Source organism: Temnothorax curvispinosus, unplaced genomic scaffold, assembly GCF_003070985.1.
Source record: "Temnothorax curvispinosus isolate PA1 unplaced genomic scaffold, ASM307098v1 QBEX01008615.1, whole genome shotgun sequence".
Lineage (NCBI taxonomy): Eukaryota > Metazoa > Arthropoda > Insecta > Hymenoptera > Formicidae > Temnothorax > Temnothorax curvispinosus.
The window spans coordinates 257,625-273,713 of NW_020218395.1; the positions used below are offsets into that span (position 1 = coordinate 257,625).

Here is a 16,089-nt window from a genome sequence, read left to right on the forward strand (position 1 = left end):
GTATACGGTACGCCGGCACTTAGCGAGTCGCGTTAGTGGTAATTAAGTATTAACATGTTTTAAGTGCAGCCATCGCGGGACATCACAATCCCCGCGATTTCGATAAAATCGACAAGATGTCAAGCGCTTTTACACGGTTCGAGAATACTCTGGGATTTTCAGAAATACGGCAAGGGAAACTAAAGTGTCATAGAAATCACACGCTTTTTCCAAATTACAAGTAGCAAGCAAGAATATTTTCGATTGCATCCATCATTTTTGTATTATAAAGTTGTTTTATATATATTATATATATATATATATATATGTTTTATATATTAGTAATTGTAATAGGATAGGCATAGACTTTTTATAAGATATGTACAATGAGACAACTTCAACACTGAATTTCCACAAGAATAAATTAATTTTTTTTTTTAAGATTTTATCCAACAGAGCTTTATCTCTCCAATTTACCCTAAAGTATTTTCAGGCCGTTTCGCGTTTATCGAAATATTCAACGTGATCAAAAATCCCGCGAGCGCAAAATTTACCATTCATTCCTTTCCTTTTCTCGAATATCAAAACGCCGCGGTAAATAAATCCTGGACGGGCTTACCTTTCGACGTTCTTTCCGTTACGGTAAGGTAACCTGACCGAAAAATGTCCACGTTGCTCGCACGATTCACCCCGACGGTTACATCCTTTTCAAAATACACGGAAATGGGCGTGGATATGAAGCACATTCAGCAGATCGAGAACTTGATTTTTTTAATAGCCGACGCTGCATTGATGCATGATCTTTTATACGCGACGGTTAGAAGCTCCGGTTTCTTGCCCTTAATGTTCTCATCCTTCTGATATTAGCATAACGACATTCATATTTTTTACTCGCTCATAGTTTAAGATGTGCATTATTTAGACTCTAATCTAAGACCTTCAAATACGATTTATCGAGAACCATTTATCTAAATTAAAAGACAAAACAAACATGGTTGTAAAGAGAATTAAAAGATTTTTGAAACAATGTGTTACTTAAAACACTGTAGAAAGTTCAAGGGCCAATAAACGAGCAATCGAGAGATGTTAAATTCGAAAACAGAAGTAGTAGAAGTGATAACTTTTAAATATACATATATGGTGGATTGTTTCAAACTCCACAGTCTTCTTCAACCATTAAATACTAAATATAACAAATTAAAATAGTTAAAACAAAGAACATATATAGTAAAGAGAATAAAAAGATAAGAAATACTTTATTCCTATTGCCATTTAAGATTTTCGAAGAAATTATGTAACACGGCTTTAAAGCAGCACGGTTAAATTCATGATAATTATATATATTCCTTAAAAACAAAATTGACATGTTTCGACATATTTCGTGCGAATCAATCAGTTAAAACAACGAGCCACGAAAATTTTCGTTGGCTCAACCTATATATTATATGTGTCTGATATAATGATTTTATTCACTGATGCGCAGCGGCAGAATTGTGATTACGTTAATTTATAAAATAGAAATATATAAAAATTATAGCAATGTACGGAGTAATTAACATCTGAAGAATAATTATCTGCATATAAAATAAATAATTACTTCTATACGAGCGTAAAATAAAAGGTGAAATAAAAGAGAATAATTTGCTATGTTCGCGGTCGTCCGATACCTTTCAGGCTTCTTTGTCAGACTTCTTCATTGCACTTGTATATACGTATCTCGATGTAACACCCACGAAAACATGGCTATTTACGATCGCGCGTATTCATCGGAATAGAAAATGCGCATTAATCACACGTAACGCGCACTTTACTAGATTTTACTTTGCTATATACGGAATCCCAATGAAACGCAATCGCGAAACTAATGCGACAAAAGTACGAGCTTAATTATGACACTGTGCCTGTTAATTAAACATATAACATCACGACGTCGCTCGATTTCATATTGATCCGTTTCACATATGTACAATTCCAAGTTTTATACACTGTATAAAATGAATGTCTCTCGAAATATTCATTTCGTTGAATAACCAATAAACGCTGATATCTGCTGACTATACTATAGTCTCGCCGTACAAATATACAACACAGCGCACGACGACCTTGCATCATACGTGCCTGTTAAACAAAACAAACATCAAGATACACGCCAGCCGGTTTAACCTTCTACGAAATATATAACGTATTATGAAATAAACATGTGTGCTATAAATATACTGTTTCTACCGTTTCATGTCAATTACCAATATGTGATTGATGTAACACGGTTCCTCGCTACCTAAATGATCCGGTGATTCGTATACTATTCCGTGTTATGAATCGCAAAGTGGTGGACAAATTACATTTAAAAAAGTTTAAAGTGCAATATGAATATATGTGTTTAAATCCGAACACTGTAAAAGAGATAATTGTCAAATACAAATATTGCAAAGCAATAAATTATTTTTAAAAAATTTCTATTTGTCTCGGTTCCCAGACAAAGAAATCGCGCGAAATATCTGCTTCAATAATCACTATAATCAGTCATTAATTACAAATTATTAATCACCTATGTCCATTTCTACCAACGTAGATTAACTTTAATCTCGGTTTAACTTACTTTTTATCTTCTGCTAAGTTGTAGTTCTAAGAATTAGAAAGAGGTAACAAGTAAGTTAAACCGAGATTAAGGTTACTCTGTTAACATTCTGTTAATAGTTGATAGAAATGGACGATTACTTATAATCGCGAGTTATGCTAGCGTTTGATTCTGTTACAATGCACGATAGTAAAGTCCGCGTTACGGGTGATTAACGCCAGGGTGCTGTACAAAGTGCGGTGTGATTATTCTATTCCGGTAATTAGTACACGCGATCGCAATTAACCGTGTTTTTCTCGAGTGTTGTGTCGTGTTGCGTACGAGTGCAGAAGTTTGAGAGCAGGAGAAAGCTTGGGAGGTATCGGGCGACCGCGGAGCAACCACGAGGCAAATTAGTCTCTTTTATTTCATTTGTTGCTTGTAGAATTGTTTATAATCATGTTATATGCGGGTAACAATTATTCCCTCAAATATCAATTACTTTGTAAATTGCTATAATTTTCATACATTTCTATTTTGTAGTTCAACGTAGCTTTCCAGCACATAGTCGTAATTCCATAATTGCGCATCGTATCGGTAAGTGCCATATTACGTCTGATTGTTTTAGTACTGATTATAATGGATCTACGTGAAAATTGTATCAAATACGTATAATATAAAAATGCATGTATGTATTAAGTTAAAAATATAGATAAATATAACATTTCGTGAACAACTATTAACTTTTGGAATAGATGGGCTCTTTCTGGGACAAATTATTACAAATATTTAATTCTAAAATTAATCGTCAATTTTTATTGAACATTTTACATGCGTCAAGTACGAGTAATGTAATATATTAAAATTTTTTTGTTATAAAATTATAATGCATTAAATTTTTGAATTTATTGATTAGATTAGTGACAAGTAAAAAGGAGCTTTAAGCGTTCAACGCGGTTGACGATGAGTGAATTAACATTATATCGATCTTTAATAGGATAATAATTATAAATCGGATCCGACGTTTTAATTCCGCTATGTAGCTAGTGTGGCTAAGTGACTTTGCTTCTCCTTTTGCTCAAGTCATGACTCATTTTAATTTCGATCATATAATAAACTATGATCATTAGCATAGATTAGTTTTACTTGGATTTCCTCGCGGAAAATTACGCTATTTTTAGACCACCAAATTTTGAAGTTACTCATTTATTTCTCACCGGCAAACATGAGATCATTTTAATATTGTTGCCGTATTAGTTATTCTATAATTATTATATAAAAATTGATATAACGTTAGCTTTTATATACTGTCAACCGCGTTGAACTCTCAAAGTCCCTTTCTATTAGTTCCTTGTTATTTATCCAATTATTAGATTAGATTGGAAATTAACTGAATTAAATTAAATTAAATCAAATAGAAAAGAAGCAAAAACACAGAGAAATAAAATGAAAAAATAGAGTAAGTACTATGACAAGTAGAATATTGACGTCTTTAGAAATAGAAACATTTTCGGTCTCGCTGTCCGTGTCACGAACACTTACACTTGACGCGAGACACTGTCTCTTGATATGAAATTTTTATTGAAATTTAATGTCCACATGGAGCTCCCGTCTCATGGATGAGGATTAGAATAATACTCTTATGTATCATGCTCTACGAATTTTTATTTCACAAAAATACATAGAAAGTACATAAGAATATTATTCTAATCTTCATCCATAAGATGGGAGTACCATGTGGGCATTAAATTTCAATAAAAATTTCATATTCTAAAGCCGTGAAATTCAATGACAAGACGTGAAATAAAAATAAATTATCTATAGAATACTATTGTGTTACTTCACTTTCTTAAATATTTATTTAATATAACGTTTGAAGTCTGACTTTGGTCTTTCTAAGTGGTTCTAAGATTAAAGATCATATAAGCTGATACAAAAAAGTAATATTTATAGTTTTTTTTACATAAAGAGATTTGTATTTGTATAAAGACTTTTTTACAAAAGAAAACAGGCAGAAAATAATTTACCATCCAATAATATATTTAAATTACACGAGTTTGTTATTTAGAATTTTATATTTAAATTACTTTATTTAATGAAGACGGCTAATAACTATTAATTAAATCCAGTTTAATAATAAATAAGTAAGTTTGATATATTCTAATTTTTCACGACCTATTTATTTTTATTTACTGATAACTGGACTTTTTATCAATACAAATAAAAAAATTTTTTATAACAAGAGATCCGATAATTATCTTATCATGTAATATTACAAAATATTCCAATAATTCGTACAATACTTAAAATATCTAATATATCATTATATCATATTTCATGGGAATAATCATCTGCTTTTTATGATCAGTTGATCCCTAATTAAAATTTGATTATTGAACTGTACCTTTCAATTTGATACATCTTTTCATAAAAAATTTATATAACAACTGTCAATATGTGAGTGTGCCTTAAGTATCAGCAAAAGTAAAATGTTGAAGTTATTTCTGTTTACTTTTCGAATATATGAAGAGCCGTATCAAAAATGTAGCGACAAATGTTAATTTATAATGGAGCTATCATAACACACGAAACTTTCAAAATATTCAAAAGTTTCGGAACAAGTATAAAATAAATTTCTAGGTTCACTTGAATAGATATTTGAGAAAAAACAAATATCTAGTGCAATATCTAAAGTAGGTCCTGCGAATTATGAACTCGACCTACTTTCGTTCTGAGTTCTTCAGTTTTGCCTAAGTCGTGGAATACCGCGCTCAAGTTTCGTAAATACTTCATATAAATGGTCGTTTGAAACGCACTGTATACCCATGTACGAATACACGTAGGTAGTTCCCGACGTGCCTCGCGGATTATTATTTCCACGAATATAAAGCGTCTCCGTGCCGGCGTTGCACCGTGTGTCTACGAAGGAGAATCGAACATGGAAAACGAAGAAAAGAGAAGAGACAACACCCTCGGAGTGAGAGAGATATCTATCTTTGATGAGATATTTGAAAGAATATAAAACCGCGATTAATCTAACAGACACACCGGTGCGTGTGTTTTATAAAAGAATTTTATAATGGAAACGTGCACGCTATACGCCCGTATAAAGAATTGCGGAAAAGAGGATTTATGATGCTGAGAAATTAAGAAATGATACAGAGAGAGCTATCAGTCCGCAGTCTGCGGGATCCGCGGAATTGAACAATCGCGAATTCAAGCAGCCGTAATGTTGTGTAGCCCCGGGATTTATGAGCCGACAGTTTTACGAAAACAGAAGATGTTTGCGTCCAAGACTCGAAAACGAACGAGTAACTCTGAAAAATATATTTCATATTGACTTGCAAAAGAATGTTCTTTTTAAAATGGATGTATTCATAACCTACATTCGCACACAACTAGTTAGTAAAATTAGATTTTAGAATTTTTTATAATTGCGATGTAATAATATAATTTCATATCGCAATTCCTTCGATCGACGATTTAAGCGTCGTTACAAATCGCGCGGAACGTTGCAAATATTATCGTCGTACTTTTTATCAATGTCCATCATGACATGTAATCATTTATTATTGCGCCAGTACCATATATGTTATTCCTTGAATCATAATGAACGATAGTTCTCGGGAAATTTCACGCATTCCGCGGTTGCGTTTCCTGAATAGTTTCCTCATAACTTCCTGCATCGCGGGACGCAGGATGTATGCGTCGCGTACGCATGATGACACATCGATTGAGTTTGTCTCGTGAACGTGATCCATTGATATAGTTTGGAAAGTCAGATTTATATTATCCTTTTTCATATATATTTCACGTAGGTATATTTAAAATATTTAATTTGAAATAAAATATTATTTGGAATAGTTTATAATACCTATAATATCCTCACGTATGGTATAATATTTGTGCGGAATTAGCGTCCCACTTTTTGAATCTTTCGCGAACAAATAACTCTCGCGGCTAAATTATTTTCATAGTCGTTCATATAGTCATCTCTACTTTCAGTCAAGTCGACTCGCCAGTTTGGCGAACAACGAGCGTGTCCAGCGTGCGCGCGTAAATACGACGTTGGAAAAGTTTCACCGAGTGAAACCTTATTATCGCCGGTGCCGTGCGCTCGTTTAGCTCGCTCGTTCGCCCGCTTGCTCGCCCGAGATCCGACGACGACCTCGTTCGATTAATTTGCCAACGTTTCGCACCCACGAGGCGCCTGTCATTATATCCCGGATGAACGGACAGTGTGGGCTGACGCGGAATAAGCAGGAAATTAGAAATATATCCGCGTCACACTCTCGACTCGCCCGTGCAGATATGGCAGCGGATCGGTCGCGGAAAGGGAATTGCATCACTTGCAACTCGCAACGAGCGTGTGTCAGATGTCGTTTTTTCACGCTAATAGAGGACATCGCAAAAGTGACGTGTAGCGACGACAAGAAGCTGTTGCCAGAAAATAAAATAACGTTAATTTGTGGATTAATCTGTAGTAAATGATAAATTCTACAGTCAATCGAATTAACTAGAATATATTGTAATATGTGTGTACATAGTACTCAAATAATGACTTGAATTTTTATAAAACATGTGTAAGATATAGATGCAAATTATTTAGAAATGCACACTGTGGTTAGAGGGTCGAGACGTGGGAGCACATATGGGAAGAGTGTAACAGGCATGAGAACTAAAGAGAAGGTGATAGAAATATTAGGAGAGGAAGGACAGAGGGATGACTAGATGAGAAAATGATGGGACGAGGCAGAGCGCGCAAGAGAGGGAGAAGGTAGAGCAAAGGAGAAAGAGTAAGAAGATGAGCAATAATAAAATAGTAAAATGTGATATAAATATAACAATGGTTGATAGGCTTTATAAAATAGTATAAAATATAAAACTGAAGTCTTTTAACCCCCAGGAAAGCAATAAAGTTATCTAATTAACTAACTAGATACAAATTATTTTATATTATTTTATTCAACAGACAATTAATAGAGAGTAACCAAGTTATCAATTATCATTATGAAATATCAGTAATAATGATTGGTACTAAACATTTTAACGGTCCGCGTCGCTAGGCACCGGGACACATCGCCCTTTCTAAAATCAGCTGCATATAGAAACTAGAATAAATGCGCTGATCGAAGTGTAGCTAACGTCGAATTAATTCGTTGGCGATAAGCGGGATGCAATGCGGGAAGCAGTAGCCTGGTCTCTCGATGAAAATGAGAGACTCTCCATTTCGGAGTCCCTTTTATCGTTCCCGATATATCGGTCCGAGAGTGCGAGAGCGGCTCTTAGGTCGTTCTAATTTCATCTCGAGCTTGATCCGCATCAAACTCGCTCGAGAGGCTACGTCGTTATACAACCGAAGTGGAAAAGAATGATCAGCCTTGTTCTCCGCGGTATGTTCATTGGTATTCCGGATGAGCGATATGCGCGTTTCTAGTGGACGAGATCGGGGAGCCATTTGCTCTCCGACACCAAAACGAGCCTTAACGAGGGTAATTTCGTTGCTGCCGCAGGCGCATTTTTCGTGGCGCGATCACGAAATCTAAGGCAATGATTAGTAATGCTAACAAAACAAGCTCGCTTTCGACACGTGAGTTCTTTCAAAGAGAAAAGAAGAAACGTCGTCTACGTCCTCATTCTCGATCTACTTACACAGCAACTTTTAAATTTGCGCAATTTAAACATATGAAAAACCAAGTATCGCATCAAATCTTATTCATGCCAAGTAACAAATCAAATAAAAATTTAAAACAAGTTTATTAAATTCTTCTTTGATCATCAGCTTCCAATCATTCAGATTGCGAGAAGAAGACTATACGTTCAATCTCTTTTTATAGATATTTAGACATATTCGAAATATCATTTTATATAGCTTAAACAATGTGCAGAAAACAATTTATTTAAAAAACTTTTTTTAAATATTTTTCAAAGACAGTCAATTTTCAAGTTTCTACCTCTTAATGCGAGCTATTATTTTTACAAGTACGAATTATACATTCTCGATTAAAAACCTGCCTCAAAATATAAGAACCATCCTGTATATTCTAAGTGCATAATGTATGTAAGTTGTTGCATGTATATAGGTGCATGCACCACTCACCCAGTATCACCGATGTAATCCAGCATGCGTATTTTCAGCATCTCGTATGCTGAATCGGTCGGCGTTCCGTCACATGTACGAGACTCCTGTCAGAGATCGGAATTGTCGCCGGATCGTCACGATCCCGATGCCAAAATAATCGCACGTCGCCGATGACCGATATCCCGGGCAAGTCTAACGCGAGTTATCGAACGGTACCACGTCCCCGATGCCTCGAAACGAAGCCGCGCGTGCTTTGCGCGAGTCACCTTGCACGGGAGACGCACGCTTATTTGGCTACCCGATCGACGACAAAGCCTGAATTTTCACTATTCAATGTAGAATGTAATTACAATGATGTATTTTAAATACGTAGATTCGTATTCGCGCCGTACATTTAATCCTTTGGCGTGACTATGTTCGAAAATATATTTTTAAACATCATAGATGTTTGTAAAATCTCCGTACCAATAAATATAACAAAAATTCATATACCTTCTAAAAAAAAAATTGCAAGAGAAGATACGTTTTGATTTTCAATATAACAAGACAAATGAACCGTGTATAGAATATAGAAATTTGTGATGAGCATATTGTTCTATCACTTGCCTCTTCCGAGAGGCGATCACGTTTAATGTTATATATACGGCATGAATACGAGAAAATTAGAATGCTGAATTAGAACACAATTATAGTAAACACAATTCGTTAGCCGACGATCAATATATTACGATTTCATCGAGAAATCGAATTCTCAGAAAAGAGATGGAAACGACGAGAATCGGTGCACGATCGAGTCGTGGATAACAAAAAAAAATACAATTTACATAAGGTATTTTACACAAAAAAGGGATTTAAGATTGATTTTACGTCTGTCGAATGTTTCGTCGAATCGACATCGCGATTATATACCCGTCGAGACGATGCAGTTAGTCGGTCCTGTTGTCGTCTCGCGAAGTGGACCGCGAGCAAAAAGACCTTGACAAATCGCGACTAGAAAATCCTGATATACCTATCGTCTTTCGATTAATGACGCGCATCTACTTTAATCTTTTTCAAGACTCTTTCGAAATTAACTTACTCATATTTTTTTATGAGAAATCATCTCCTTTTCGCCTGTATCAAACAAATATCTTTCATTTTTCAATTATTTTCCTTTCAATTCGGGCAAACAACGTTCCACGAACGACACCCCGATAGTATCCGCGAACATATCAAGATAGAGAGGAACTTGAAATGATCTTGAAATTGAAACGAATTACCGGCATCCCCGTCGTTTCCGTCGCGTAACGAGTTCACGTGGGTTGTTTGACATTTGACGACATTAGTTTTCATCCGATTGTCTCGTTACGCCGCTGTTCCACCCGACAACAGCTATAACAATATAATTCACAGATCATTCGTTATCGTTCTTCGCGAGTCACGTGGTACACGTGTACATGGTTCACGTGTAATTCGCACTGGATCCCGATATAACGTCACTTCCGGCAAGGTCTGATACTACAACTCTCAAATATTACTACGTCGCGCGGTTGCAGTTTTGAGCATGTTTTTCTCAAAATATAGTGATTTTCTACTTCAATTACCGATTCGAGATATACAATATACTGCATTTCCAGTGTATAGTTAACACTTTCTTTCGCACTTTTCGTCGAAATTCGACACTGATCGAGATTTGTCCCGTTGTGAAACGTCGAAGAGAAAACGACGAGAGACACGACGCGGACGGCGCGCGGCGTATCGAAGCGCCGAACAACTGTTTAACGAGCCTGCTCGTACTTGCATCGTCAGTGGCACTCGCTCCCACCCGCAACAGTCTCCGTCACCACCACCTCCTCCTCCTCCCTCTCCTCTTCCTCCTCCTCCTCCATCGCTCACTATTCGCTCGAGCCCTCCACTAGCTCCGCAGGCTCCGCTTTCCGCTCCTGTCCGAGATCCTCGAGAAAAGGACTTCGCGAACCGCTCTCGAGAACCGCCGCGGCGCCGGTCTTTCGAGTTCGATAAGATGTTTGCGCTCTTTCAGGAGCCAATCGGCATCATTTCTCGATGCTTTGAGTGCCATCGATCATCATCACTAGTCGGCACTAATGATATCAGTTATCATCGAAAAGTTTTTACGTACCTTTGAAATCCTCGCGCGTATTTAAGATTGAATTGTTCAAAATGTAACCATTTTATCTTACCAGTTTTTAATCTTTCAGGACTTTGTACCTTCCTTTATCAGTGAATCGGTAAAACCAATGAAAATACTGATGTACAATGATTCAATTCTGAACAATTGATTATTCTGTCATTACATAAATTATCAAAACTGTTTATTAAATAAGCAATCATGTAGTTATTTTATATGTATTTTTCATTACATATGTAAAATATTGATACACATAAATGATGCCTTTTATCTCTGAGTTCTTGGCTCAGTTTGGATCTTTTCTGCCTGAGAACATAAAGCCGCAGTTTTTTCTCTCTTTATTTGTTAAAAGAAGATTAGCTTAGAAGAGGTCAGATTAGGTTAGACTAGCTTAGGGTTAAGAACCCCCTGATTTAGAAATCCTTCTCTACGTTAATGCCATTATGCCACGGTAAGACCGACAATTTTCTATTGAGATAATAGCATGGAGAAGAGACTCGGGGACTGGCGGAAAATCACGAGACTAGTTACCGAACGTATATACTAATAGTATACCCCGTTGTTCGACCACGGAAGATCGCTCGAGGCTCGAGAACCGAAGTATATTATGAATTTCACAGTGATCGGTCGATCGCGCAACATTTTTCCCGCGCGAATTTTTTCCAACAGATTTACGGTGTCGGAATAGAATTTATTAACGTTACCGTACGACGAAACCCAGGAACGGATAAAAATAAACGGGGAATTATTTGGACATGTGCACCACGCCTGGGTATTCACTATGCGCACGTGCTCGCGCGATATCAATATTTGTTGTGATAAATTATCTAAGGAAGCTGCGCCCGATAAAGCCTCCACACCTCCAGAAAACTTCGGGCTCTCTCGAGCACGTGGAAAGCCCACTTTCCTTCCACGAAATACTACGACCGTTGTTGTTCCATCATCACCATCGCTCTGATAAGATTGCCACTTAAATAGAGTCACACCTTCTATTCACCGTAATGAATCAGGAAGTCTAACGAATAGGTAGTGCGATAATGCGAGATACGCTTAAAAAGGTGCACTGATAACCGCATAACAACAGTCGTCCACAGATATCGTATTAATATTTATTTTATAATATTAATGATACTATTTTATTTTCAATTAATTATGTTGTCAATAATATATTATTATTACAGTTTAGCGGGAAATTGCAATTGAAAATAAAGGTGCTGACTTAACGTATAAGTACTTTACTCATTTATATTACATATAAAATAAAAAAGTTAATATTGCTAGAATTATGTGCTTTTGTGGTAGGGATGCTAACTTAAAAAAAGTTTATAAATAGGTTTACAAGATTATTTCTCACAAAAATTCTTCATCTTTCACGTATGTTTTTAAATTTTCTTTAAAATGCCAGTACTAACAATTATCTTTTCTCGTTTCAAGATTCATAATTTTAACATGCATATATACATATTATAATACTAATTATAGTATAGAGACATTTACAATTTATTTTTATTTATCTATTGTTTTGTTTATTATTAGTATCTATCATTTATTTAACTTTAACTCCGGGATAATAAATAATGTGTGGTTATTTCTTACTGTTTCTCGTGGTCGAGGGACAAAGAGTCCCTTCGCCGGATTGGATTGTGAACGATTCACCGTGCGCGAGGGATACAACCCCCTGTAGGAATATAGGAATAGGTAGAGCACCCGGGTGCATCGTGAGTAGAATAGCCAATTACCGGCGCACGTCGCATGCGTTTTTTCCTCGGCCCCTATTGTGATCGTTAAATTTAGCGGAATTATTTTGCGCGACCCCCTGCCATACCGTCATTAACGCGCGGTCATTAATCTTCGTCCGAAATCGACGCGCTCACGACATCGGCGATATATCAAATTTGCATTCAGATCCCGGAATCTCGGCGCGGTCGTAGACGCGGAAAAGCTCTCGAACAAGTCGACGATGAGCATGAAATGACTCGTCACTCATTGTCAGCTTCAGGAAACTGATAAGTCAGACGATAGCACGTAACATCTGAGAAGAAACGACACCAATTTTGCAGTCGACGAGACGAAAAATGACCAATCGCTAACAACATCGAAAACTCAACCGAAAATATACTTATCAAATAAAAATCAATCATTTGTGTATTATTCGACATCCAAGGCAATGTATGTATTTAAAAGTACAGGAAAAATTACATGAACGATAATTATAGACACAACCGCGGAGAATGAGTTAATACGTTTAATATGATATAATTCATTAAAAAAAACGTTTGATATTTCGTTTAATATACATATAAATATTCATTTATTTTTTATTCCTTTCCTCTTGAGATCACGGGCGATATTACGAGCCGCGATGGAATCTCACGGACTCAATCTTATTAACAGGATAATCAAATACGACAGAAACCCGTTTATCGATAGCTCACTTATCGGAACGTTATCGAGACATTCGAGACCGAACCGTCAATATTTTACAGATACCTTACCCTATTCCACAAATATCGGACTTCTCCTTAGATATTTCGCACACACACACACATATGAAACTTGTACGTTTTACGAACATTCTAAGATTACATATGTGGCACCCCGAACGTTTTAATAACAATGTTAAAAATATAATAAAATAAAATAATGCTAGATTAATATTCTTCCCACGTTATAATCAAACTCATTATATCAACTATTCTATATTATTTCCGCACATAAATGCAACATAATATTTTTTTCTGAATAAAATCCTATACGCTTCTTCTTTTTTCGCTTTTCCTCTGAATGTTAGAAAAGTGATCTTTAGCTAGAAGAACTTGATGGCGGTGTTTTATAGTAGCGCTCTCAACTTGTTTATCGCTCGTTGAGCTTGCATAACGCGCTTCATTCATCATGAATGCGGGGGAGGACGCGAGGCCCTTAAAAAACCTAGATGACCCAGTTCCCAGTGTTCCGGTTGCGACCAACAGCGGCCGGCGGCCTCCGTTAACTAATCGAAATAGCGGGGTCATCCCGCCACGCCGATCGGGGTACGCTATTCCTCTCCTCAAGGTCGTTTCCGTTCTTCCGTTCTACACTGCTGCCCTACTTGCTTCTCTTGCGCGCGTGCGCGCGATGTCGCATAATTCCCGGCACCTAGTGAATCTAATTTATTACTTAACGATCATCTCCGCTCGACAGTCGATCGACGACCACTGTGCACTGCCTAAGCCGACGAAATGAGGATGTCCCCCTCCCTTCTCCCATTTATTCATTTCTCCCTCCCTCCTTCCCTCCCTCGTCATAATAAACGATGTTATTCCCCTCATTATGTAAGGCATTATGGTGTTTATCGTTTGCTAACAGGTTCAGGGTTCTACACGATTAGAAAAATGAGCGACGCATGGCTTTAAAAAAAATACCACTGCGCAACTCTTTGGCAGTTGATCAGGGAGTCGAATTTCCGTGTCAAACTTTTGCGATACTTATTTATTGTGTAGCCCTTGTTGCAGCCCGTCTAATCAAAGGGGCCGAATTTCTTTATCGATTTGCTTGAATGCCGCGAGCATAAGTGCGCGAATGCGTGAGATTATAGATTCGGCATTTCGGATTTCGGCCGATGCAAGATGCAAACACAGAAATGCAAACACAGAAATGCGAACACAGTATATCGCGAGCGGCGAGCTATGAAAATAAGGAGAACTGCGGAGAACTGTGTTACGAACTGTGAGAAAAGTTAAGGCTCAGTCACAATGAGAAAAATAAGGAATAAGATAAAGGAATAAGGAATATAGGAATGTCGCATCTACACGTACATTAAAGTGAGATGCAGGAGAGCCTTATTCCTTATTCCTTTATCTGATTCCTTATTTTTCTCATTGTGACTGAGCCCTTACTCAACAATTCCGTGCGAAAAGCAATGTAACAATAGAAACTCACTACATTATTATTAGAATAAAATGACATAAAATGCAAATGATTAATACTATGCATAAATAAATTTACGTATGGAATTATTTGTAATTCGTAAAAGATTACAAAGAACATTTCCTCCTTTGTGATTTCTTGGAAAAATACGATTATTATGATAGATTATCGTTTACAATAACAAGTGTATGTTTTAGTAAATATAAATAAATTCTATCACACGAAACATCTCGATTCTTTTGATAACAGCGCTCATAGTTGTGACATATATTGGCATTGGCGTAACGATGTCTATAGTCTATATGTGCGCAATGTTGAATATGTTGATCTTGACGAGTGAATTTCATTCACTCGTATAAAAGGTATTTACTCGGCCTTCGCGAGAATAGTAACGCCGGAAGCGTTCGGCTCGTATTGAGATAGCACGATACATTTAAACATTAATAAGCCATAATGGCGAGGCTTTCTAATAGCGATGTTGCGATGTTATCCGACGCTCACTTCAGATCGGATTTCGAATCGCGCTCTAATTATTTCAAGCGCGGAATAGAAACCGTCGAAGGAACCCGACAGCCCGACTGCCGACGACACCGTGATAGCTGAAAAACGTTGACGCGGTGAGGCGGGGAGATACGGAGATAAGGGGGAAGCAGAAAAAGGGGGGCAAAAGGTAACGGGGTTAAGCACCCTACCTGTGGATCGTGGCGTTCCGGGGCTCCGAGGAAGCTGCCGCGAGTGCTGCGAATGTCGCGCGGCCGTGGCCGCGGCCGCGGCCGCGACAGTCAGCCAGGGGTGTGGGGGTCTTGAAGAGATCGCCGAACGACAGGTGATGGCTGTAATCGCGATAAGCCCAGGTGTATCCTCCGCGCGTATCCTCGCTGCCCTCCTTCGCGGTTAAACGTTGTCGCCTACCGGCATTGTCGCCGCCATCGGCCGTAGCACCACCGCCGCCGCCGCCGCCGCCACCCTCGGAGAGATGGCGGATCAAGGGTCGTCGCATGTCTCATTCGGATCGCGCGACCGACTGAACTCGGCTCTTCCTTCGCGCGACCAGCGCGAAGTCTGCCGTAGGTCGGGTCGTCGCCGCCGCGCCGGCCGCGATTCGCGCCGCCCGCCGCCCGGGCCACGGGCGCGGGGCGTCGCGTCGGCGTCGAAACGTCCAACGACCTGCTTGGTCGCTTTTGCGCGCGCGCACGCGCAAACAAGAATCTCGTAAAAACATTCGTTCACCACGCACCACGTCGCGCGCCGCGATGTCCGCGATCCGTTCGCATGCTTCTTCGCGATACCGAAAAAAACGCGTAATCGTAATACCGGGCGCCACGCCGGGAGAACTTGTGTACACGCGCGTAATTAACCACCTCGCGTGCTATCCGCTGATACTGCTGACAGTGACGTGAGTTGACGTGAGTGACGGCACTGACGGCGACGCACGCC

The 16,089-nt window shown here is 38.1% G+C and overlaps 1 protein-coding gene across 9 annotated transcripts in view; it reads right to left on the reverse strand.

The window, feature by feature from the left end:
• The window catches only part of LOC112458021 (rap1 GTPase-activating protein 1-like), a 95,472-nt gene extending 79,788 nt beyond the window's left edge, over positions 1-15,684 (reverse strand). Inside the window, exons 1-3 of one of the 9 annotated variants that reach the window (XM_025021404.1) lie at positions 10,202-10,381; positions 9,697-9,989; positions 8,637-8,944 (exon numbers count right to left, since the gene is read on the reverse strand). In XM_025021404.1, the coding sequence (XP_024877172.1) occupies positions 8,637-8,677 (41 nt within the window). In that variant the 5' untranslated portion in view covers positions 8,678-8,944; positions 9,697-9,989; positions 10,202-10,381. Of the gene's footprint in view, positions 1-8,636; positions 9,036-9,696; positions 10,382-15,344 lie in introns of those variants that run through there. The other 8 variants (XM_025021409.1, XM_025021407.1, XM_025021406.1 and 5 more) reach the window with 8 other exon arrangements.
• Positions 15,685-16,089: the final 405 nt, after the last annotated feature.